Genomic DNA, 26,385 nt, shown 5'->3' with positions numbered 1-26,385 from the left:
TTTCGTTGTAAAGCCTTTTTGAAATCGGACAGTGTGGTTAGATTAACGAGAGTCTTATCTTTAAAATGGTGTAAAATAGTCATATGTTTGAAAAATTGAAGGTTTTGCATTTCTAAGGTTTTTGAATAACGCGCCACGGGATTGCACTGGCTGTTACGTAGGTGGGACGATTTGGTGCCACCTAGCCCAGAGGGGTTAACGACCGTTCCACAGGTGCATGTTCATTAATTGTTTATGGTTCATTGAACAAGCATGGGAAACAGTGTTTAAACCCTTTACAATGAAGATCTGTAAAGTTATTTGGATTTTTATGAATTATCTTTGAATGACAGGGTCCTGAAAAAGGGACGTTTAATTTTTTGCTGAGTTTATAATCCACATAGCTAAATATTTTATATGATCTCTTACACAGTATTTTAGGCCCATCTTTAAGAACCTGGGCTTTCCTGGATACAACCACTATATTATGATCACTGCATCCACTGGGTACAGATACAGCTTTAGAACAAAGTTCTACAGTATTAATACAAATATGATCAATACATGTGGATGATATAACTCAAGTAGGGTTTGTAAACACCCTGATAGGTTGATTAATAACCTGAACCAGATTAGTAATCTTGAGCGGCCAGCTTGATGAGCGGCCATCTTGATGAAAACCAGTCAATATTCAGGTCCCCAAGAAAGTAGATATCGCAATTTACATCATATACACTATTAAGCATTGATCACACAGACATTATCTAGATACTGACTGTTAGCACTTGGTGGCCTATAGCAACATTGTAAAATAACAGGCTTTAGATGAGACTGGTGAACCTGCAACCACAACGCTCTAATAACACTTGACATGAGATCTTGTCTAAGCATTACAGGGATATGACTCTGAATATATACAGCAACACCTCCCCCATAGGCATTCCTGTCTCTTCTGTAGATGTTATATCCTTGAATTGCTACTGCTGTATCATGAAATGAATTATCCAAGTGAGTCTCAGAGGTGGCTAATATATGAATGTTATCTGATGTTATCAAGTTATTGATTTCATGAACCTTATTTCTAAAGCTACACATACGCTGAGTGTACAAAACATTAGGAACACCTTCCTAATATTGATTTTCACCCCCTTTTGCCCTCAGAACAGCTTCAAATCGTCAGGGCATGGACTCTACAAGGTGTCGAAAGCACTCCACAGGGATGCTGGCCCATGTTGATTCCAATGCTTCGAACAGTTGTGTCAAGTTGGCTGGATGTCCTTTGGGTGGTGGACCATTTTTAGCCCTTTCCTGAGTAGTTCATCAGAAATGGAAATAAAAAATGAAGAAGAACAAACAAAGCAAAAGATTAAACAGCATTCCATCAATCACTTTGTGTGTGTAATTGTGTGTGTGCTGGGGGGGTTGAAGCTACGAAACGACATGCTTGGCTCTCATCCCTTCCAAGCTTTTGGGAGGGAGGGTGGACAATGAGACTGTCACAGTGGATGTAAGCAATGTACCCACGCGCTTTGGCAGCTTTCATGGCTGGGATAAGTTCTTTCCTCTTCTGGCGCACAGCTTCAGGATAGTCCTCAAACTCCGTCCAGGTCTCGTGTGGACAACTGATATCCTCTCTCAATGCCTTACAGATTGCGTTCATCTTGCCGTTCTCCTCTTTAAACTCATCGATCTGACACTGGGAGAACTGCTAACTGTTCTTCAGGTCCTGGAACTCTCTGGTCAAATAGTCCCTTGTTTTATTAGTTGACTCCACCAGTATTTGGACAAAACTTCAAGCCATTTTCTTGTTGTTTTAAGAACTACTTGTAGAACAATTTTTGTCCTCAACGGTCTTTGTCATGGTAGTAACGTGGACTACTCTGTTACTCCTCTCAGTTCCAGACAGGGCAGGTCGCAAGGCCGATGAAAACAGCAGGGATTCAAAACAGTCACACTACCGGGACAATCCGTAATCCTAGCTGAATGGGCTGTGGGGTGTGTACAAGCTGCTAAGAAAACCTGGCTAGCTTGATAGCTAGCTAACTAACGTTTCTTAGATGCTAGGCTAGTGTCTACGCCAACAAGGGAACAATGAGCTACTTCTCTGGAGCAAAATAGACCTGCTATTCTTCCATGTAATACATTAAACGCCTTACACCTTAATGTGATGGTGAATAAATAAGTACATTAATTCATAGTTATTTTGCAAAAGAAAGCAACAAGAAAGATACATGTTTCAATTGCATGCCACCGGAACTGGAGGCGTGCAAACTAGGCATAAACAGGATACCGGCTGCCGCTGTGGTGCATATGATAAGAGAAAAGCCAAGTAGGCTAGTGCATTGTGGAATACAGTGTAAAGTCGTTGGAGGGTGTTTGGTAAAGTAATAAAAGTACATTTTCATTTTATTTCGAAGTCAAAGTATTAATAACAAAATCATGAGCAACATATAGACTGATTTACCCCATCAAACTACAGCTATACCCTTGGAGCGAGAGACCACTATCCATTCTAGGATCCCTATTGTTTTCTCTATATATGCAACCTCTTGGTGATGTCATTCAGAAACACAATGTCAACTTTCACTGTTATGCAGACGACACACAAGCTGTACATTTAGATGAAACATAGTGAAACCCCAAAATTGCCTACCCTGGAAGTGTGTGTTTCAGACAAGAAGAAGTGAATGGCGGCAAATATTTAACTTTTTAACTCGGACAAAACAGAGATGCTAGTTCTAGGGACCAAGAAACAAAGAGATCTGCTGTCAGATCTGACAATGAATCTCGAGGGTTGTACAGTCGTCTCAAATAAAACTGAAGGACCTCAGTGTTACTCTGGACCCTGATCTCTACTTCAACGAACATATACAAAATATTGAATGACCAGCTTCGTATGTCATCTTCGTAACATTTGAAAATTCTGAAACTTTGTCCAACCTTGATGCAGAAACGCTAATCAATGCTTTTGTAAGTTCAAGATTAGACTACTGCAATGTTCTACTCTCCGGCTACCCGGATAAGGCACTAAATAACCTTCAGCTAGTTCTAAATACGGCTGCTAGAATCTTGACCAGAACCCCCAAAAATATCATATTACCCCAGTGCTAGCCTCCTTACACTGGCTTCCGCCGATTTGGTTCTGCAGTACATACCTACACGCACGCTAGTCACAAGATGCAGGGCTCCTTCTAATCAAACAGCTGGTCTCAACCTTTAAATCTTTACTGATACTCATCTCTTCAGTAGGTCCTATGATTGAGTGTAGTCTGGCCCAGGAGAGTGAAGGCGGTTGGCAAGGCACTGGAGTGACGAACCACCCTTGCTGTCTCTGCCTTGCCAGATCCCTTATCTCCACTGGGATTCTCTGCCTCTGACCCTATTACGGGGCCGAGTCACTGGCTTGCTCACGCTCTTCCATCCTTCCTGTCCTCGGGCTTGTGCGGTGGGGAGATCTTTGTGGGCTATACTCGGCCTTGTCCCAGAGTAGTAAGTTAGTGGCCTGCTGATATCCCTAGTTGTGTGGGGGCTGTGCTTTGCCAAAGTGGGTGGGGTTATCCTTGTCCGGGGGTAACTTTGGACAGGGCCACAGTGTCCCCTGACCCACCCGGTCTGTCTCCTGTATCTATGCTGCAATAGCTTGTGTCGGGGGACTAGAGTCAGTCTGTTATATATGGTGTAATTCTCCTGTTTTATCAGGTGTCCTGTGTGATCTTAGATATGTTTGCTCTAATTCTCCCATCGCTCTCTCCCCCTGGAGAACCTGAGGCATGGTCCTAGGCCTGATGACTCCTGCCTGTCCCCAGTCCACCTGGTCATGTTGTTCTGTCTGTGGCCACGGAACCCCCAACTAACATTAACTCCGAGGTGCTGACCTCTTGCACCCTGTACAACCACTGATTATTATTTGACCCTGCTGGTCTTCTATGAACATCTTGAAGAACGACCTGGCCTTACTGGCCACGTACTCGAATAATCTCCACCGGGCACAGCCAGAAGAGCAAGCCTGGTTCCCATCTAGGTTTCTTCATAGGTTCTTGACTTTGTAGGGAGTTTTTCCTAGCCACCCTGTCTCTACATCTGCATTAGTTGCTCTCTGGGGTTTTAGGCTCGGTTTCTGTACAAGCACTTTGTGACAACTGCTGTTGTAAAAAGGGCTCTATAAATACATTTGATTGATTGAGAGAGAGACATACCCGATATGCAGACGAAGAGGCGGTGGATGAGGTCACTGCTGCTGTGGAAGCGCGAGCGGATCTTGTTCCTGGCGGCCATCTTAGCAGCCTGCAGGGCCAGCTGGATATCATGGTGGTCCAGATCCTCTGACGTCTCCGAGCTCGTGGTCAGACTGCTGACAGGGCTGGAGCAGACAGGGGGAGCGCACATGCCAGAGAGAGGGAGAGATGGAGACATACAGTGAAGGGAGATGGAGACAGAATGGAGAGATAAGAGGCAGGGGGAGGGACAGCCACATTCATTGTCATTCTTAACACACAACACTGCTCACCAACATATTGTGTACTGTACTGAATATGCATTGTACAATAGGGGTTGTGTTTGATTTCAATCTCAAAGTGAGTAATGGGTGAAATAGAGACGTTGATGGGAAAGGTTTATATGACCATAAGCTGTAACATAGGGATGTATGAAACAGACCACACACACACACACACACACACACACACAGTACAGATACAGCCGCTCACAAATGGGTCAGCGGTTACCTGGCTGTGTAAGCACTGCTGGACAGACTACATGTGGTGACAGACACACTCTCACAGTCACTACTGGAGACTGAGCTGAGAGGAGAGTCCTGAAAAAAACTGGGAATAACAAAAAAAGAGGAAAAGCTACATAATTAAATAAAAAATATAAACTGATAACAGATGGGCAATATAAAATAGGATCTGTGAATGTTACGCTACAAAAGTAGCATAAAGCAAAGTGCAAATGGCAAACAGAACATAAAACTGGATGACAAGACGTGGATTAAATTAGCCAGAGACCAGACGTGGAGGAAGTTTGCTTTCTAAAGAGATGTAAATGACTGTTGTTAAGGCCTACCTGCTTTGAAGTGGAGCCCTGATAACACATCACCCAAACACCACATGTATAGTGCATTCTGAAAGTATTCAGACCCCTTGACTTTGTCCAGAATTTGTTACGTTACAGCCTTATTCTAAAATGGATTCAATTGTTTTCCCCCCTTATCAATCTACACACAATACCCCATAATGACAAAGCAAAACCAGATGTAAACATTTTGCAAATGTATTAAAAATAATTAATAATTCACATACAATTCCAGTCAAAAGTTGACACACCTATTCATTCCAGGGTCTTTATTTGTACTATTTTCTACATTGTAGAATAACAGTGAAGACATCGAAACTATGAAATAACACATATGGAATCATGTAGTAACCAAAAAAGTGTAAAACAAATCAAAATATATTTTAGATACTTCAAAGTAGCCTTGATGACAGCTTTGCACACTCATGAGAAACAAGATTCTCTGGTCTGATGAAACCAAGATTGAACTCTTTGGCCTGAATGCCAAGCGTCACGTCTGGAGGAAACCTGGCATCATCCCTACGGTGAAGCATGGTGGTGGCAGCATCATGCTGTGGGGATGTTTTTCAGCGGAAGGGACCGGGAGACTAGTCAGGATCGAGGAAAAGATGAACAGAGCAAAGTTCCCGAAATCCTTGATGAAAACATGCTCAAGAGCACTCAGGACCTCAGACTGGGGCGAAGGTTCACCTTCCAACAGGACAATGACCTTAAGCACACAGCCAAGACAACGCAGGAGTGGCTTCGGGACAAGTCTCTGAATGTCCTTGAGTGGCCCAGCCAGAGCCCGGAATCGAACATCTCTGGAGAGACCTGAAAATAGCTGTGCTGCGAAGCTCCCCATCCAACCTGACAGAGCTGGAGAGGATCTGCAGAGAAAAATGGGAGAAACTCCCCAAATACAGGTGTGCCAAGATGGTAGCGTCATACCCGAGAAGACTCGAGGCTGTAATCTCTGCCAAAGGTGCTTCAATAAAGTACTGATTAAAGGATCTGAAAACTTATGCAAATGTGATATTTAAGTCTAAAAACCAGTGTTTTCTTTGTCATTATGGGGTATTGTGTGTAGATTGAGGGGGGAAAAAAACGATTTAATCCATTTTAGAATAAGGCTGTAACGTAACAAAATGTGGAAAAAGTCAAGGGGTCTGAATACTTTCCGAATGCTCTGTATATTCATACCTAGTGTTCTTCTTGATCTCTTCCTTGGACTCACTGTCTGCCTCTCTGGTCCCCGTCCTGTCACTTCCCCCGCTGGCCTGAGGCCTCCTCACTGTCCTGCACTGGTGGGAACAAGATTCTGGGGTTCCCCTTACCCCAATGGGGCTCCTGTTCTGCTGAGGCCCTGGGGCCACCACCACCAGGCACTTGTCACAGCGCTGGTCCCCTTCCTCCTCCCCTGGAGGTGGCTCTGAAGAGCAGCGAGAGGGGGGCGTCAGCTGGGGGGGAGAGTCCCCATTTCCATGTAGGTCGTGTCCTGAGGAAGCTAGGCGGCAGGCAGAGGACTGGATAACAGAGTTGTGGGGCTTGCAGTGTTTGTCCAACCCCAGGCCCATTCCCAGCCCTGTGGTGTCCATGGCGAGGGTGTCATCATGGCCGACCTCACAGCTGCCGCAGCAGACACAGGAGTTGAGCAGGCAGTTTGTGGCCACCAGGGGGGTGCACGGCTCTGTCTCTGAGGAGGAGAGGGGTCGGGGCAAGAGCAGCTTGTCCACAGCCAGCTCAGTCAGGCTGGGGGAGTGGGGGTTGAAAATGACTGTGGCCGATAGCTTCATCCCTCCCATGCGGTGTGCAATGACCTCAGCAGTTTCCGCCCCCTCCAGGCCCACCTCCCAGCCGTTAGTGTAGGACAGGGGCTCCCGGCCAGGGCTGGGTCGCTTGGTGCTGGGGCACTGTGAGGGCTGGCCGTGGGGCTGCTGGGACAGATCTGACTGGGCTTCAGTGGGCCAGCCATTCCTGGATGAGTCTGTCAGGGGGCCAGGCCTGCTGGACTGAGGAGAAGAGAGCTGAGGGGCTTTGGAAGGCGAGGTTAGACGACTGCTGGTCACAAGGTCCCCTCCTGCGTCCAGGTCCTCCATGAAGAAGACTCTGTCCTCCTCCTCGTGGTAGAGACCTGTCCTGCCCTGGCCCACCAGCACTCGGATGGGGGAGGCCTCGGTGCTGGAGCCACCGATAGAACCCCCTCTGTTGGGGCGGTGGGCTGGGGACTGGCCCTGGCTGGGAGGGGACAGCAGCGTGAACATCTCGTCCCCCACGCGGTGCACCATCATGTTGAGCTGTTCAATCTCCTCCTCATCATATTGCATGGAGCAGGCCTGGTCTGCCTCCTCTGCCTCCTCACACAGACTACCCCGCTCCTCCTCTCCCCCCCTCTCCACCTCCTCCCACTCCCTGTCCTCCTCATCCTGGATGTGGGAGATGCACAGAGACAGCACCTCCTGCTGCTGCTCCCTCTCCTGCTCCTTCTCAGTCAGCTCCTGTGGGATGTCACCGGTGGGGCTGCTGGATGAGAGGGGGTCTGTGGCGATGGTGGGGGCTAGGGTGGGGGGAACCTCTGGGACTAAGGGGAACCCGTCCTGAGAGATACAGAGGCTCCGCTCCAGCGTCAACAACTCCTCCTCTGACAGGGTCTGCAGCAGGTCCCTATGGGAACAAGACAACCTTAATAAGAAAAAGGTCCAGCCTAAAATAATCACGCAATGAGGATGATAGTGGCCCATGATTTTTAGACTGTTCGGCAAAGTCGAATTATGTCCACAAGATTGTAGCGATGGTTCAGAGCTATTTCCTACCTATGATTAAATACAGAGGACAATCTACATGTGCATCCTCTTAACAGTACCTGATCTTCTTCAGTAAAGTGCGGAAGGGCCGGAAGAGTTCAGACATGTCCCCTGGTTTCCTATCCAGGTTGAGTGGACCTTCACCGTACACCACCAGACCACTGAGGGAGAGACAGGGGGATTATGCTACGTTATTAGTATCAGAGAGTTCTAGAAGATGAACAAGAGGAGACAGAGAAAACAACACTTACCACACAATGGCTAGTCTGGGGATTGTAAACATCAGAGCGGGTTCATAGTCATCGATCATATCTTGGCTGAGATAGCCCAGCTTGAGTGCCCTGAGACAAACACAACAAAGACGTGAGGCTGTGAAATAATATTGGACAACCACTTGACATTTTTTATAAACCCTGCGTGCATGTAGTACCATGTCTGAAACTTGCTAATCCACTCGACATCTGAGTACCAACTCCAACGTTACAAACCTAAACATTCAAACCTAGCCTTCACACAGTCCCATGGCTTTTCCCCGTGACATGGTTCGTCTCTCTTTCTCTGTCCCCCACCCCAACTCACCTCTCCACAGTCTCACAGAAGAGCACAATCACATCCTGCTGAACATAGTATTCTTTGGGAGACTTCACAGGCACCATGGCTGATACATAGCTGACAGAGAGGGAATCATGTAAAAATACATTAAAATACATACAGCCAAATATGTTGTTGATGATGATGTCCAATAGTGTAAGATGTTGATGTCCTGTAGCTACCTGAGCTCAAACTCAGCAAAGAGGCTGTCGAAGTGACGCAGCGTGTCCCTCATGCGGTCTGTGTAGAAGTTGAGGTCTCTGAGGGCCTGGTCTCGCGTGATGTTGCGGACCTCCTCCAGACTACTGGTCAGGTCCTTGGCTAGAGGCCTCATGGCCATGCTCTCTATCTCCCTGTTCATAATGATAGAGCCTGCAGCCAGACACTTCACGCAAAGATGGCGAGAGAAGGGAATGACTTGTGTTATTTAGCCCTTCTTTATCCAGGGTAGTCTCATTCAAACATTGTATATTTTTCTTCAAGACAAACTTGTCTATGCACAAGTGGCTAACACACAGAATAATGAGTTATACAATGATCCAGTTGACCATTACATTGTGAAAACATGACTGTAAATGATGAAAGCCTATAGAGTGAAGCAGACTAACATTCATGCAGAGTATGTATTGTTAACGTGGTGGGAGGTGATACTGGAGGGCATACAGTACAGTACCTCAGCACCAAACCATAGCTGTCCAGCCAGGTTGTCATGGCGAATCTCCTCTGGGAACTTGACACAGAAGTCTCTGTTGGCTCTGTCGCCAGGGATACATTCATCCATGATCTGGTTGATAATGTTCAACACATTGTCCTGCAGACACAGGGAAAGGGACAGAGATTGAATAAATGAGTGAATAAACGTACTGAAAAAAATAAATTTTTTAAAAAGGGTGTCAAGATAAAATGTACTGAATGAAAAGTGTCAATGTTTCACTACCACTGTAAAACCTTCCACTCAACAGCCCCTCTACAGGTAGAGCATTTTACTGCAGTGTCTGGAGAACTCTGAACAGGCTGAATACAATTAAACAGTCCAATGCACAGAATGGTCCCATTACAGTCCTCAATCACAACGCAATAAAAAAAAACTCAACTAAATCCCATAATTCCAGCGGTGCAAACAAACTGTCACGCACAGTGAGAGCTAATCAAGAGCTTGTGTGCCGCTGGCATGTACAACAGTTCGAACAATGAGCCTTTTATCTCCCCCTCTCTCTCCAGGAACAGCACTACGTCTCTGCTGCTAGCCCCGAGGAGCGAGATTAAAAAGCTTAACCACCGACTTTATTGCAGTGCTGTACTACCTACGCCTTGGCCTGTTCCCAGTGCCCCCACCAGCCCAATGTTCATCTGGCCATAGTCCTGTGTGCTACACTACAGCTAGGCCTAATCATGAACACCGTCAGCCTCTCATCACACCACATGACATTGAGATGATACCTACAGTAGCAGAAGATATAGCTTGCTCGCGCTACACTCCTAAGTTGATGCTTTTCCAGGAAAAGAGAAAAGAAGAACGAGCAAATCTCTTCCACTGGTGCAGTCCATGCTGTGAGAGCAACTACGCCAACATAACTTGTGTAGATTGGCACCTCAGTGAGGCCCATGGCCATCAATAAGATCTCATGACAGAAACGTTAGGGTCGAGCGGACAACTCTACACCGTCACACCACTTGGCTTCCATTCTGGGGGTCTCATGTATACGTGGGATTATTAAAGCATGCTAGTAACACAGTGTTCCTTGTCTCGACGAGGTAACCTACATCAAAATCATTTTCTAACCATGGGATTTAAAAGCCTACCTGACAAGTATCCCATGTATTACGCGTTTCATATTTATGTGAAACAAAATGCAGTTTGTGTGTAAGCAAAACACTAGCTGAGAGAATAAGAGGCCGCGTTGCGTCCCTGAAGCACTTCTTTTCTTTCAGGGGGAGACACAGAAAGAGCCAAACCAAGATGGATGATTCTCAGTTGCTGAAAATGTCCTGCAGTCAGCTAAAAGCCTTTGGGTTTACGAAGCACAACATGACGCAAAGCTAACACACAGTACTTCCCAGCGTGGTCAATTTAAGGTGATAATGACGCCAATATAAAAACTCAGCAGAGAGAGAGAGATGGTGGGAGAAGGGACAATGAGAGCATGGAATGGAGAAAGAGAGCGAGTGGGTGGGTGGGGGAGGATGGAGAGACAGGGAGGAGGGAATAAGAGGGAAAGCAGTTGGGGATCAAGCAGTGACCTTATTAGGAACATCCCCCTCTGGGCCCTGGGTGCACGAGGCTCAGGCACATTGGTGGGCCTGTTAACGACCTCCTCTCTGTCTGCCCCCCCCCCCCCGAACATCAACCTAGCAGGCAGCAGCATGGCAGCCATCACTCACAAAGTCCAGACCCCACATATCTGGAGAAAGACCAGTTTAGAAGCCCCCCAACTCCAAATAGACACAAGTCTTCCATCTGTCATGTGACAGGTCTCAAACAGAGACAAATGCGTCTGTGAGGCGAAAAAGTGTAATCTCCGGTCAAGCAGACTAATATCCTATAGTGGATCTACATAACACTGACATAAGTGATAGAAAACAACCTGACAGTCAAACCTTTACTCTGACCCCATAGTGCCTGAAAACATCAATCGAGGTGTCATGATATCTATATAGAAAAGTTGAGACTTCAAGACCCAATCTCTAATAGCTCCACTTCATTGATCTTTCCAGAGTCACTCATCCAAATCTTCATTCCTGACCTGGATAACCTGATAAAGGCTTTCAAAACAGCAACAAAACCTGATTGAATCAACTGCTTGCACTCAGAGGGACTCCTTATCTCTCCTTACCACTGTGAACCGGCTTGATTTAACGGCCTGTCCAATCAATGCTTACTGGGACAATCGCACAACCCCTAACATATCAGCCAACTAATCTCAGGCTTTTTGCAGTTCAAACTCCCCTGTTGTAGAGTTTGTCGTCATCGTTTTAAACATTTGAGGTCAAACTTCAATACCTCAACTCACTCACTTTGATTGGCATGGTGGACTTCAAGTGCTCTCTGCCAAACTGGGTTACAGCATTAACTCTCAAATAAAATGTCTGTGATGGATTTTTATTAACTTATGGAGATGGAAGTCAAAAGGAAATTAGAAACATGGTGAAACTAAATGATTGGAGACCAGCTCCAGAATTGTGTCCGTATTCCGAGGGTACTGAAATGAACCAGTGTCAGCCCCTTTAGATTCTTACCTGACAGGATCTGAACTGGTTGACCAGCAGCGTACACCTCTGAGGGTCCTTCCTCCCATCTAGGCTGTCCAGTTCTGTGGCCACCTGGTTGAGCTCCTCATCAGCATAGTAGAACTGGGCCAGGAGCTGAGGGTCCGTCCTCTGTACAGACAGAGATGGAGAGGTTAAATAAAGCCCTTTTAATCGTAGTAGATCAGCTGAACATTGACATAAGAGGGCATTGCACATGGGGAAAGGGTTTTAAATAAGGCACTCCCATCTCCTCTATATCCCAGTTACAACAATAGGTCGTGTGGGGCCTTCGACTTTATTGACAACAAAGACATAATACCATGAAAACAGGATTACGGAGGTGTACATGTATGAGCACCAGGACGGTGAAATGGATGGAAACAGGCTGGGTTCTAGAGGGTGGGACATTAACAGATGGTTAATATGGTCTGTTCTCTCCCCAGAAGAGCAGGGGTAATTAGAGAGCTTGGCCCTGGTAAAGGATTTGTGTCATTATCTCACACCGTGTGCTGTTCCGTAGGGAAGAGCACAGCATAGCAGATCATTCCATTGCTAAGCACATGCACAGCCACGCCACTCAAAAGGGTTGGAGAGAGAGCGAGAGAGAGCGGAGAAAAGAGGGAGCAGAAAGGGAGAGGGAGCAGGTGGGGACCTATCTCCGGGAAAGCTGGAGTAATAAAATGTTAATGGTTATGAAAACACAACAAAGGATTGATGCGGCAACATCACCATCCTCCTACTTAAGGGAACCTGACAACACAGACTGAGGGGAAGATTACTGTGGCTATGTTTTTAATGATATTTTCTTGAGCCCCATAAGCGGTTTCCCTTAAGTCAGTCTTGATGTACTGTTCTCACACTCCCTCTCTCAATAATAAAACAAATCAGCATGAAGAAAAACAGTTATCAACCTACAGTTGTGATATAGGAAGCATATAGGCCTACTCTATAATGTCATATAGCCCTCTATCCACTGAATAAACACAGCCATGTTGAAGGTGGTATCAGGTACTGACAAAGCACACACACACACACACACACACACACACACACACACACACACACACACACACACACACACACACACACACACACACACACACACACACACACACACACACACGTCACTGTTGAATATTAAGTAGGAAAATCTCTGCCATGGAAGGCAAATAAATGTTTCACACTTAGGGGTGGAAAATAATTTACTGGGCTCTAATATGTGAAATATTCCAAAACATGCATCCTGTTTGCAACAAGACACTAAAGTAATACAGCAAAAAATGACGCAAAGCAATTAACACTGTGTATATTCAAATTAACAAAAAGTTATGTTAGGGGCAAATCCAATACAACCCATTTTTTGAGTACGACCCTCCATATTTTCAAGCATAGCGTTGGCTGCATCGTGTAATGGGTATGCTTGTAATCTTTAAGAACTGGGGAGTTTTTCAGGATAAAAAAAAATTACTTAGAATGGAGCCATGCACAGACAAAATCCTAAAGGAATCCGTTTCAGTCCGCTTTCCACCAGACACCTTTCAGCTGGACAATAACCTAAAACCCAAGGACAAATTATATACTGAAGTTGCTTACCAAGATGAATGTTCCCGAGTGGCCTAGTTACAGTTTTGACTTAAATATACTTGAACATCTATGGCAAGACTTGAAAATGGCTGTCTAGCAATGATCAACAAACAACCTGACAGAGCTTGAAGAATTTAAAAAATAATATTGTGCAAATATTGTACAATCCAGGTGTGCAAATCTCTTAGACTTACCCAGAAAGATTCACAGCTCTAATCACTGCCAAACAGGATTCTAACATGTATTGACTCAGGGGTGTGAATACTTATGTAAATTTGATTTTACAGTATTTAATTTTCAATAAAATGTAGAAAATATTCTAAAAATAGTGCCCACACACACACACACACACACATTTCCCTAACCAGAAACCATGGATTGATGGCAGCATTCATGCAAAACTAAAAGCGCGAACCACCGATTTTAATCAAGGCGACTGGAAACATGACCGAATACAAACAGTGTAGTTATTCCCTCCACAAGGAAATCAAACAAGCTAAGTGTCAGTATAGAGACAAAGTAGAGTCGCAATGCAACGGCTCAAACACGAGACGTATGTGACACGGTCTACAGCCAATCATGGATTACAAAAAGAAAACCCACCCAGACAAATTAAATAACTTCATTGCTCGCTTTGAGGACAATACAGTGCCACTGACACAGCCCGCTACCAAAGCCTGTGGGCTCTCCTTCTCCGTGGCCAACGTGAGTAAAACATTTAAACCCGTTAACCCTCGCAAGGCTGCCGGCCCAGACGGCATCCCTAGCCTCGTCCTCAGAGCATGCGCAGACCAGCTGGCTGGTGTGTTTACGGACATATTCAATCAATCCCTATCCCAGTCTTGTCCCCACATTCTTCAAGATGGCCACAATTGTTCCTGTTCCCAAGAAAGCTAAGGTAACTGAACTAAATGACTATCGGCCCGTAGCACTCACATCTGTCATCATGAAGTGCTTTGAGAGACTAGTCAAGGATCATATCACCTCCACCTTACCTGATACCCTACATCCACTCCAATTTGCTTACCACACCAATAGGTCCACAGACAACGCAATCGCCATCACACTGTCATATCCCATCTGGCCAAAAGGAATACCTATGGAAGAATGATGTTCATTGACTACAGCATTTACCACAGTACCCTCCAAACTCGTCATTAAGCTCGAGGCTCTCGACCCCGACCTGTGCAACTGGGTCCTGGACTTTGATGGGCCGCCCCCAGGTGGTGAAGGTAGGAAACATCTCCACCCCTCCGATCCTCAACACTGGGGCCCCACAAGGGTGGGTTCTCAGCCCTCTCCTGTACTCCGTTCACCCATGACTGCGTGGCCATGCACGCCTCCAACTCAATCATCAAGTTTGCAGACAACACTAGTGGTAGGCTTGATTACCAACAATGACGAGACGGCCTACAGGGAGGTGGTGATGGCCCTCGGAGTGTGGTGTCAGGAAAATAACCTCACACTCAATGTCAACAAAACAAAGGAGATGATCGTGGACTTCAGGAAACAGCAGAGGGAGCACCCTGCCCCCATCGACAGGACAGTAGTGGGGAAGGTGGAAAGCTTAAGGTCCTCGGCGTACACATCACGGACAAACTGAAACGGTCCACCCACACAGACAGTGTGGTGAAGAAGGCGCAATAGCACCTCTTCAACCTCAGGAAGCTGAAAAAATGTTGGCTTGTCACCTAAAACACTAAAACAACTTTTACAGATGCACAATCGAGAGCATCCTGTTGGGCTGTATTACCGCGTGGTACAGCAACTGCACCGCCCACAACCGCAAGGTTCTCCAGAGGGTAGTGCAGTCTGCAAAATGCATTGCCGGGGGCAAAATACCTGCCAGAAGGCGAAGTCAGTACAGGTGCATCAAAGCTGGGACTGAGACTGGCAAACAGCTATAGAAAACTCTCTCTCTCAGCACACATGTATTTGAGGAGTTTCTACCATTCTTTTCTGCAGATCCTCTCGAGCTCTGTCAGGTTGGATGTGGGGCATCGCTGCACAGCTATTTTCAGGCCTCTCCAGAGATGTTTGATTGGGTTCAAGTCCGGGCTCTGGCTGGGCCACTCAAGGACATTCAGAGACTTGTCCCGAAGCCACTCCTGCATTGTCTTGACTGTGTGCTTAGGGTTGCTATCCTGTTGAAAGGTGAACCTTCACCCCAGTCGGAGGTCCTGACTCATCTCCCAGTCCCTGCCGAACATCTCATTCCAGTTGACCAGGGAAGCTCTAGCAGGGCAGAAATTTAACTGACTTGTTGGAAAGGTGGCATCCTATGACGGTGCCACGTTGAAAGTCACTGAGCTCGTCAGTTAGGCCATTCTACTGCCAATGTTTTGTCTATGGAGATCGCATGGCGGTGTGCTCAATTTTACACACCTGTCAGCAACGGGTGTAGCTGAAAAAGCCAAATCCACTAATTTGAAGGAGTGTCCACATACTGTGTGCGTGTATGTATGTATGTATGTATGTATTCCATAACCAAATATATTGTATTTGCAGCTGGTATGCATAACCAAAAGTAAAAAAGACCCCAAAAAACTTAGCACGAAATAGTGCACATAGAACAGATCTACCACATCTTAGACTTACTTTCAATGAGAATGACAGATCTATAACTCACATTTCTATGTGAATTAGGTCAGGTCGCTGAAAAAGTTACATATTGCAGCTTTAAAGTCAACAGCATCATGAACTTTACCAAGTACCAGGACATTTTAGCTAAAAACCTGGTTGCCTTTGCCAGGAGGCCGTAAGTGGATCTTCTAGGAAGAAAATAACGCCATGTACAAATCAAAACTCACCCCACATTTTTTTTACTGACCACAAAAATCTAAATTTTGCAATGGCCATGTCAGTCTCCGGACTTGAACCCCATTGAAAACCTGTGGTTTGAATTGAAGAGGGCAGTCCATAAGTGCAGACGAAAGAGATCAAGGATATGGAAAGATTTTGTATGGAGGAATGGTCTAAGATCCCTCCCAACGTGCTCTTCAATCTCCAAACATTTTAGAAAAAGGCTCAGTGTCGTTATCCTTGCAAGGGGAGGGTGCTGGAGTATTAAACAGGGGTAACAATTGTGACCCCTATCTTTTTGAGATTTTGTAAAATCTCTTTCTCTGAGCAAATATTAGCATAAAATCATTTCCCTATATTTTTTCTTGGGGGGGAAATATAATATATAACTCAATATTTGTATTATTTATTTTACACAGTTCTTTGCTCATCTTTACCAAGGGTGCTAATAATTTTAGACCTGACTGTACATACTCCATCTCTATAAATCCATAACTTGTGAAGGATGGGAAGAGGCTGCAGTGCCCAGCTGCTAAGATTGGGAGAAAGGCAGCAAGGATTTAAAGATTTACAAAATGCAAAAAACAGTTTGTTCTACTACTGGGAAGGATCAATGGCCTGCCTCTCAACACAATACATCTCAACCAGCCATAAGGCACTGAACTACCAGAACATCCATCATACACATTAATGGAGGGGAGAGGAATGTCTGTACTTTGAGAGAAATGGGCGTTACATTGCTGATATATAGAGAGTGTGAGTGCTCCTTAAAGAGGTTGATAGAGAGGAGAAAAGGCAGTCTGAGTGTGTGCGCGCTCACGGTACTAAATGAAAAGCATTAGAGCAGAGAGACAAGCAGCTGAGGAAACAGAGGGCCTGTGTGGTTTCCTAAGAACGACAGTAGCCCGGTCAGAGACAGTTAAAGCATAAACACACAGTCTTCACACCACAGGCCATCCCATCTTCAGCTTGGTCAGTGAGCACAGGTCACAGACCACCGGTTAATAAGTGCCTGCTGCTGTAAACACCACCACCACTGAGCCAGGAGGGTAGCTGAGACGATGGTGCATAATAGATGACAAATTCAGACTGAAACAATAGGTTGTTCGTGCTCAAACAACTGGAGTAGAATTTAAAGACAGGATTTTCCATGTAAAAGGAACCATGAGCACCAAGATGTGAAGTTCATAGGTGCATGTTAAATCTGTTGTGAAATGAAAGATACGTCTATATTTTGGAGAAATTAAAGGCATACAGTGCATATGGAAAGTATTCAGACCCTTTGACTTTTTCCACATTTCGTTACAGCCTTAATCTAAAATGGATTAAAGAAAAAATGTTCCTCAATCAATCTACACACAATACCCCATAACGACAAAGCGACCATATTTTCTTATATACCGGTATTGACGCACGGACCGGTTTGGGTTTTTACTTTACCTTGTATAACAGCATTTCAATGTTTGGTTTGTTAAATGTGTTAGGCCACGTGTAATGTCAGTTTTATAGTTTACTCCGTTAGCTACTTGAGTCGTCTCTCTCCCTCTACACACACCCAGCCCTGTCCCTTCCCTCAAGGAGAGCAGCCACTTGCAGTCTGCATGGTCAATGCTGTAGACAACAAGATGTTGGTGACAACAATGCTGCTTTCCACCTTTTCTTTAGGGGGTAGATCAGCTTTAATATTGCAGATAGATTGTAGCTTCCATCAATGTAATTCTCTGCGTCATTTCCCAGCCACCATATATTTTTTGGTGTCCACACACTTTTTAAAATATATTTTCCTTTATTATTTCCCATCTATTTCAGATGTCCATTCAGTTTCTATTTGCCATATATTTTTTCCATTTTGCTTGTTAATATAAATCCACATGCGTTCAATACACTATTAGTTTGTGTATCTTACTGTCTGCAAACAGCTAGTTTGTCTTTTTCTTTGCAATTTCTATCTAAAATAAAGTGTTAACTAGCTAGCTAAATGTACTTAGTTGGGAAGTCAAACTGAATGGCCTGCTGCAGTCACTTTGGAGAGCTCTTTCTAGTGCACCTGGTTAAATTGTGCATATGGGTATTTTTTAAATCTCAAAATGGTTAAAACTGCCTAAGGTCGATGTCAGCATAAAAAGCTATCAGTTGAAGCTAGAGATTTGTTTTTTTGCATTGGATCCGTCTCAATCCACCGCATCCGCCTATGTTGCACTTCTGCATCTGCGGTGAAAGGTGACAGAGCTAGAACGGTGTTTATCAGACCATAATACATCCCAAAAATCATTCTCACAAAAATTGCCTGTAGCGTCTGAACGGTTAGGCCTAAAACTTCTCTCGAAAACCTAAAACTACTTCCCTCTATGGAAAGATGACTCATGATCACAATGGTGTTGTCCGTTTCGCTCTACGACCCCCACAAGCGTCTGAAGTCGGTACAGCTGATCTGCCAACTTCTTTCTGTAGCGTCTGAACAGTTTGGGCTACACACTAATATGACCCCTTTGTGGAAAGGTGAGATTCTCACAAACATATCAGCTGTTTAGCTCTAGGACGCCCACAAACCTCACTCGTCTGAAAGTCCCCCGGTACCAGCCAAAAAAAAGTATATATATATATATATATGACTGTTTAGTGACAAAAATAAAAGGGTTAAAAATCTCTCAGATATAGGATAGACACTTCAGAACAAACTTCCCTTAGATTTCTTTTGAAGGGACTGTTGTTCCATGTAGTGAATCTGTTATTCAAAGCGTTTGTATGTTAGATTGGCATAGGCTAGTGATTTTGCTGTTCATTACTCGTCTTGTAGGCTGAGGAAAAGTAAATGTGGCAGTTATTCTAACATCTTCAAAGTGCTCATCCTCAAGTTGCATTTTCTGTTAAGATTAATAACAATCATCTAAATGTGATTTCTGTCATTCTGAGCACCACGGGTGGACGCCCTAATCAGGTTACACACCCAACTCATGTGTCTGCTAAATTTCTCAGCATTTTCCTAACAGAAACCCTGTTATGCCTAGACAATATCTTGATTTACCCAGTTTATCAATAGAGATTTACCACTCAAATAAATAACATTGTTATGTAGTTAGATTAGTAAAAATAAAGTCAAATTGATTGCATCATCGATTCATTAAATGCATACATGGCTACAATTGGGCATCAATTATAGAGTAGTAGCTGAGTTTCTGTCTGGATAAAGACACATTCTGTAACTTTTGCTATTATGCCTTATTTTCTTTCCGTGGTATCATTTTGGTATCGAGTATTGTGATACTAAACCTGGTATCGAAGTAAAAATGATGGTATCCTAACACTACAATAGAGAACACTAGAGTTTAGGGCTGGGCAGTATACCGTATTTTATGATATACCGGTATTGATGCAGGGACCGGTTTGGGTTGTTACTTTCTATACTGGTATTTGAATGTTAGGTTGTTAAATGTGATACGCCATGTGTAATGTCCATTTTTATTGTTTACTTCTCTACTTGAGTCATCTCTCTCTCTCTCGGTGCCACTTTCCACACAGACCTAGCCACGCCCCCTGTCACTCTAGGAGCGCATTTGTTGTTCATCAACGAGACGCTTACGTTCAGTCTGCCTGGTCAATGCAGCACATGCAACAATGCTGATGACAATGCTGTTTTCACTTTGCTTCTTAAAATAAATCCACTAGCGTTCTATAATTACACTATTAGTTTGTGTTTCTTACATCAGCAAACAGCTAGTTTGTCTTTTCTTAGCAAGTTGCCCTAAATCTTGTGAGACGCTAATTGTTAGCCGCTAATGCTAATAGCTAGCTAGTAAAATGTACTGAGTAAGAGCAAACGTTGCTAGCTAATACAGCCTGATAATACCAGTGATGGTGTAGACCTATATTAGCATGTTGTATGTGCAACAGTATCTAAATCAAAGAGGAATATGCAAAGCAAGAATATGTTAGCTACATGAAGCAGCTAAGAGAAAACATGCAATGTAGCCAAAACTTATAAGGTGCTCTAGGAAACACTTATCAGCACTTTAGTTCCTACCCTGTCACAATAACTCCTCCCTGGCATTTTAATTCGTTGCCATCTCAAACAAAACGGTATTCAAAGTGCCCACTATTATATGCTAACTAAAGAATTAGAACAGTCATTATATTTCCATGATTCCAACAGTTTTGCTCTAATTCGCAAGTCAAATCACAATTGCAACATTTGATTAAAAATAAATCCTAGATTTGCTCATATTGTGCAGCCTTACATGGCAATATGAAAATTCTCTCAATTGAGCAGCGGTGTAAAGTACTTAAGTAAAAATACTTTGAAGTACAACTAACGTAGGTTTTATTTGGTATCTGTACTTTACTATTTTTGACAACTTTTACTTTACTATATTCCTAAAGATAATACTGTATGTTTTACTTCATACATTTTCTCTGACACCTAAAAGTACTCATTACATTTTGAAACCTTAGCAGGACAAGAAAATGGTCCAATTCACGCACTTGTCAAGAGAACATCCCTGGTCATCTACTGCCTCTGATCTGGAGGACTCAAACACAAATGCTTTGTTTGTAAATAATGTCTGAGTTTGAGTGTGCCCCTGGCTATCTGTAAAAAAAAAAAATTTATGGTGCCATCTGGTTTGTTTAATATAAGGAATTTGAAATTATTTATACTTTCTTTTGATACTGAAGTATATTTTAAACAAAATACTTTTACTCAAGTAGAATTTTACTGATTGACTTGTACTTGAGTCATTTTCTATTAAAAAGGTATCTTTACTTTTACTCAAGTATGACAATTGGGTACTTTTTCCACCACTGCAATTGAGTGCAGGAAAAGCAGAAATGATAAAAGTGCTGACACTTGTTTTGGTTATAGTTGAATTGAACAGTATAAAACAAACAAAAGAAAGAAAGACTCATTGAAATCCCTTAGAATGTATGTGTTGCCACCCTCAGATCACTCGCTACTCAAAGCAAATCTATTATTCAAAACTAAAAATACCGTCAAATACCATGATATCATATTTTAAAATACTGTGATATAATATTTTGTCCATATCACCCAGCCCTACTAGAGTTGAGCACACTATAATGTACTGTACTCCTCTTCTGCGCTGTACTCTACTGTGCTGTTCTTTGATGTCCAAACTTTTTAAAAACAGACGTTTAAGATTGGCTAAGATGTGGTCCATTCCAGATCAACCAAATCTTGTTTAAAATAAATACCCAAATATGCAAAGCAGGGCATTGCATATTTTATTTTACTTCGAGCACCTATTTACCTGAGAATGACATTCATATCCATAATTAGGCATTTCGGTGTAGTACAGATCAGGGACCCATGATGTAATTCCGTTACCAGGTGTAAGTCCACTTCACTTACTGTAAGTTCAATAACCGAAAGAGATTTTTTCAAAGTCAAGGTGTCATGTCATAGCTCAGCTCATTGTTTCTGCAGACATCTTTGAATCTTAATTCGGAACAGATATTTAAACGTTTTTGGAAAACATGAAGGAGATAAACGGGAGATTTTGCATCTGCACAGTTCTTCCAGTAAAAGCATTTTTTTGTAAAATGTTCAGTGTAAATGGATAAAAGTCGTCCTTGTGCAGAGTAGTATGGTTTGTTAAACTTTGAAATCAATGGTTTTTGTTTGGCATACATTTTAAAGTTAAACATTTTAGTCTCAGCACAATTCTGTTACTGTGGAATTGCACATCTAGCAGTCTGCTGTCATGTTCTGTTGTCATACAAACAAGAATGGCATGACAACAAATGTCAGTGGAGTTCGCTGAAGCACTAAACAGACCTAGCTACTGAGCTACCTTCCTTTGCATGTTAGTCAAATGATTGTCTGAAGGATGACATGTAGGACATACAAGCAGCTGGATAGGAAGCTGTACCAGGCCAGGGGCTGGCGTTTAGGGACACAACCTAGCTCATACAGAGGAATGGCATTCCTCTGGGAGTTTCTGGAGGACACAAGCGAGGCCCACCAGACTCAGAGGAAGACAAGAAGCTATTGAGATAGCAGTGGCCCTATGGCCTACTCTTGCGGCATGCCACATTCAAGAGGGAACATTCCAACAACATTGCATCATGGGCCGAAGTTGAGAGTGGGCGATATGCTGGCCCATCTTTCATATGAGGGTAGAATCTGGAACGGTCATTCTCATCAAACTTCCCTGATCAGTCATATTGAAACACTCCCTTCCCATATTTTGATATTTGGTATGATACTTAGGCTTACAGTAAAAATACGATTGGGTCGACAATAGCTTCTCCCTTTTCCTCCTGGCTACCCCAACCCTGGCCAACAGCTCCGCACACCACGCAGCTACTTGCCCAAGCCTCCCCAGCTTCTCCTTCACCCAAATCCAGAAAGAAGATGAGCTGCAAATCTTGGACCCGTACAAATCAGCTGGGCTAGACAATCTGGACCCTCTTTCTAAAATTATCCGCTGCCATTGTTGCAACCCCTATTACCAGTCTGCTGAACCTCTTTCATATCATCCGAAATTCCTAAAGATTGGAAAGCTGCCGCGGTCATCCCCCTCTTCAAAGGGGGTGACACTCTAGACCAATACTGTTACAGACCTATATCATCCTGCCCTGCCTTCCTAAAGTCTTCGAAAGCCAAGTTAATAAACAGATCACTGACCATTTCGAATCCCACAGTACCGTCTCCGCTGTGCAATCCAGTTTCCGAGCTGGTCACGGGTGCACCTCAGCCACGCTCAAGGTAATGAACAATATAACCGCCATCGATAAAAGACAGTACTGTGCAGCCGTCTTCATAGACCTGGCCAAGGCTTTCGACTGTCAATTACCGTATTCTTAACGGCAGAGTCAAAAGCCTTGGTTTCTCAAATGACTGCCTCGCCTGGTTCACCAACTACTTCTCAAACAGTTCAGTGTGTCAAATCGGAGGGCCTGTTGTCCAGACCTTTGGCAGTTTCTATGGGGGTGCCACAGGGTTCAATTCTCGGGCTGACTCTTTTCTCTGTATATATCAACGATCTCGCTCTTGCTGCGGGTGATTCCCTGATCCACCTATACGCAGATGACACCATTCTGTATACATCTGGCCCTTCTTTGGACACGGTGTTAACAAACCTCCAAACGAGCTTCAATGCCACAACATTCCTTCCGTGGCCTCCAACTACTCTTAAACGCTAGTAAAACTAAATGCATGCTTTTAAACCGATTTCTGCCCGCACCCGCCCGTCCAGCATCACTACTCTGGACCGTTCTGACTTAGAATATGTGGACAACTACAAATACCTAGGTGTCTGGCTAGACTGTAAACTCTCCTTCCAGACTAAGATTAAACATCTCCAATCCAAAATTAACAACATTCGAACACACACACGAAGTCGGAAGTTTACATACACTTAGGTTGGAGTCATTAAAACATGTTTTTCAACCACTCCAGAAATGTTCCAACAATTGTTTACAGACATACTATTTCACTGTATCACAATTCCAGTGGGTCAGAAGTTTACATACACTAAGTTGACTGTGCCTTTAAACAGCTTGGAAAACTCCATGGCTTTAGAAGCTTCTGATAGGCTAATTTACATAATTTGAGCCAATTGGAGGTGTAACTGTGGATGTATTTCAAGGCCGACCTTCAAACTCAGTGCCTCTTTGCTTGACATCATGGGAAAATCAAAAAAAAAAAAAAAAAAAATCAGCCAAGACCTCCACAAGTCTGGTTCATCCTTGGGCGCAATTTCCAAATGCCTGAAGGTACCACGCTCATCTGTACAAACAATAGTACGCAAGTATAAACACCATGGGACCACGCAGCCGTCATGACACTCAGGAAGGAGACGCGTTCTGTCTCCTAGAGATGAACGTACTTTGGTGCGAAAAAGAAGCCACTGCTCCAAAACCGCCATAAAAACGCCAGACTACGGTTTGCAACTGCACATGGGTACATAGATCGTACTTTTTGGAGAAATGTCCTCTGGTCTGATTTAACAAAAATATAACTGTTTGGCCATAATAACCATCGTTATGTTTGGAGGAAAAAGGGGGAGGCTTGCAAGCCAAAGAACATCATCCCGACCGCGAAGCACGGTGGTGGCAACATCATGTTGTGGGGGTGCTTTGCTGCATGAGGGACTGGTGCACTTCACAAAATAGATGGCATCATGAGGGAGGAAAATTATGTAGATATATTGAAGCAACATCTCAAGACATCAGTCAGGAAGTTAAAGCTTGGTCGCAAATGGGTCTTCCAAATGGACAATGACTCCAAGCATACTTCCAAAATTGTGGCAAAATGGCTTTAGGACAACAAAGTCAAGGTATTGGAGTGGCCATCACAAAGCCCTGACCTCAATCCCATAGAACATTTGTGGGCAGAACTGAAAAAGTGTGTGCAAGCAAGAAGGCCAACAAAAAAATTCACCCAACTTATTGTGGGAAGCTTGTGGAAGGCTACCCAAAACGTTCGACCCAAGTGAAACTATTTAAAGGCAATGCTACCAAATACTAATTGGAATGTAGAGGTCGATCGATTGATCGGAATGGCCGATTAATTAGGGCCGATTTCAAGTTTATAACAATCGGTAATCGGTATTTTTGCCGTCGATTTGCCAATTAAAAAAAATTACATGTTTTACACCTTTATTTAACTAGGCAAGTAAGATTAAGAACACATTCTTATTTTCAATGACAGCCTAGGAATGGGGGTTAACTGCCTTGTTCAGGGGGGATTCGGGGATTCGTTTTTGCAACCTTCCGGTTACTAGTCCAACGCTCTAACCACCTGCCTTACATTGCACTCCACGAGGAGCCTGCATGGCAGGCTGACTACCTGTTACGCGAGGGCAGCAAGAAGCCAAGGTAAGTTGCTAGCTAGGATTAAACTTATCTTTTAAAAAACTATCAATCTTAACATAATCACTAGTTAACTACACACGGTTGATGATATTACTAGTTTATCTAACGTGTCCTGCGTTGCATATAATCGATGCGGTGCCTGTTCATTTCTCATCGAATCACAGCCTACTTCGACAAACGGGTGATGATTTAACAAGCGCATTTGCGAAAAAAGCACTGTCGTTGCACCAATGTACCTAACCATAAACATCAATGCCTTTCTTAAAATCAATACACAAGTATATATTTTTAAACCTGCATATTTAGTTAATATTGCCTGCTAACATGAATTTGTGTCACTTCTCTTGCGTTCCGTGCAAGCAGTCAGGGTATATACAGCAGTTTGGGCAGCCTGGTTCAGTGCGAACTGTGTGAAGTCCATTTATTCCCAACAAAGGCTGTAATTAATTTGCCAGAATTGTACATAACATTGAAGGTTGTGCACTGTAACTGGAATATTTAGACTTAGGGATGCCACCCGTTAGATAAAATACGGAACGGTTCCGTATTTCACTGAAATAATAAATGTTTTGTTTTCGAAATGATAGTTTCCGGATTCGACCATATTAAAGACCAAAGGCTCATATTTCTGTGTGTTATTATGTTATCATTAAGTCTATGATTTGATAGAGCAGTCTGACTGAGCGATGGTAGGCAGCAGCAGGCTCGTAAGCATTCATTCAAACAGCATCTTCGTGCGTTTTGCCAGCAGCTCTTCGCAATTCTTCAAGCATTAGGCTTTAAGTCATAAACAGCACATCAACCCCCGAGATTAGGCAAGTGTTACCCATGTGAAATGGCTAGCTAGTTAGCGGGTGCGCGCTAATAGCGTTTCAAACGTCACTTGCTCTGAGACTTGGCGTAGTAGTTCCCCTTGCTCTGCATGGGTAACGCTGCCTCGAGGGTGGCTGTTGTCGATGTGTTCCTGGTTCGAGCCCAGGTAGGAGCGAGAAGAGGGACGGAAGCTATACTGTTACACTGGTAATACTAAAGTGCCTATAAGAACATCCAATAGTCAAAGGTATATGAAATACAAATCGTATAGAGAGAAATAGTCCTATAACTACAACCTAAAACTTCTTACCTGGGAATATTGAAGACTGATGTTAAAAGGAACCACCAGCTTTCATATGTTCTCATGTTCTGAGCAAGGAACTTAAACGTTAGCTTTTTTACATGGCACATATTGTACTTTTACTTTCTTCTCCAACACTTTGTTTTTACATTATTTAAACCAAATTGAACATGTTTCATTATTTATTTGAGGCTAAATTGATAGTATTTATGTATTATATTACGTTAAAATAAGTGTTCATTCAGTATTGTTGTAATTGTCATTATTACAAATAAATAAATAAAGTAAAAATCGGCATCTGCTTTTTTTTGGTCCTCAAATAATCTGTATCGGTATTGAAAAATCATAATCGGTCGACCTCTAATTGAGTGCATG

General features: G+C 43.6%; 1 protein-coding gene across 2 annotated transcripts in view; it reads right to left on the bottom strand.

Annotated features, from left to right (window-relative positions):
- The window catches only part of LOC106598081 (lateral signaling target protein 2 homolog), a 58,921-nt gene that overhangs the window by 10,590 nt on the left and 21,946 nt on the right, over nucleotides 1–26,385 (bottom strand). Inside the window, exons 2-10 of one of the 2 annotated variants that reach the window (XM_014189170.3) lie at nucleotides 11,664–11,804; nucleotides 9,100–9,237; nucleotides 8,609–8,811; nucleotides 8,415–8,504; nucleotides 8,087–8,176; nucleotides 7,895–7,996; nucleotides 6,235–7,695; nucleotides 4,704–4,802; nucleotides 4,176–4,339 (exon numbers count right to left, since the gene is read on the bottom strand). In XM_014189170.3, coding sequence (XP_014044645.3) covers nucleotides 4,176–4,339; nucleotides 4,704–4,802; nucleotides 6,235–7,695; nucleotides 7,895–7,996; nucleotides 8,087–8,176; nucleotides 8,415–8,504; nucleotides 8,609–8,811; nucleotides 9,100–9,237; nucleotides 11,664–11,804 — 2,488 coding nt within the window. The remainder of the gene's footprint in view (nucleotides 1–4,175; nucleotides 4,340–4,703; nucleotides 4,803–6,234; nucleotides 7,696–7,894; nucleotides 7,997–8,086; nucleotides 8,177–8,414; nucleotides 8,505–8,608; nucleotides 8,812–9,099; nucleotides 9,238–11,663; nucleotides 11,805–26,385) is intronic. The other variant, XM_014189201.3, reaches the window with a different exon arrangement.

The sequence above is a fragment of the Salmo salar genome, chromosome 01 (assembly GCF_965601325.2).
Source record: "Salmo salar chromosome 01, fSalSal1, whole genome shotgun sequence".
Taxonomy (NCBI): domain Eukaryota; kingdom Metazoa; phylum Chordata; class Actinopteri; order Salmoniformes; family Salmonidae; genus Salmo; species Salmo salar.
This window is presented reverse-complemented; position numbering and strand designations above follow the sequence as displayed.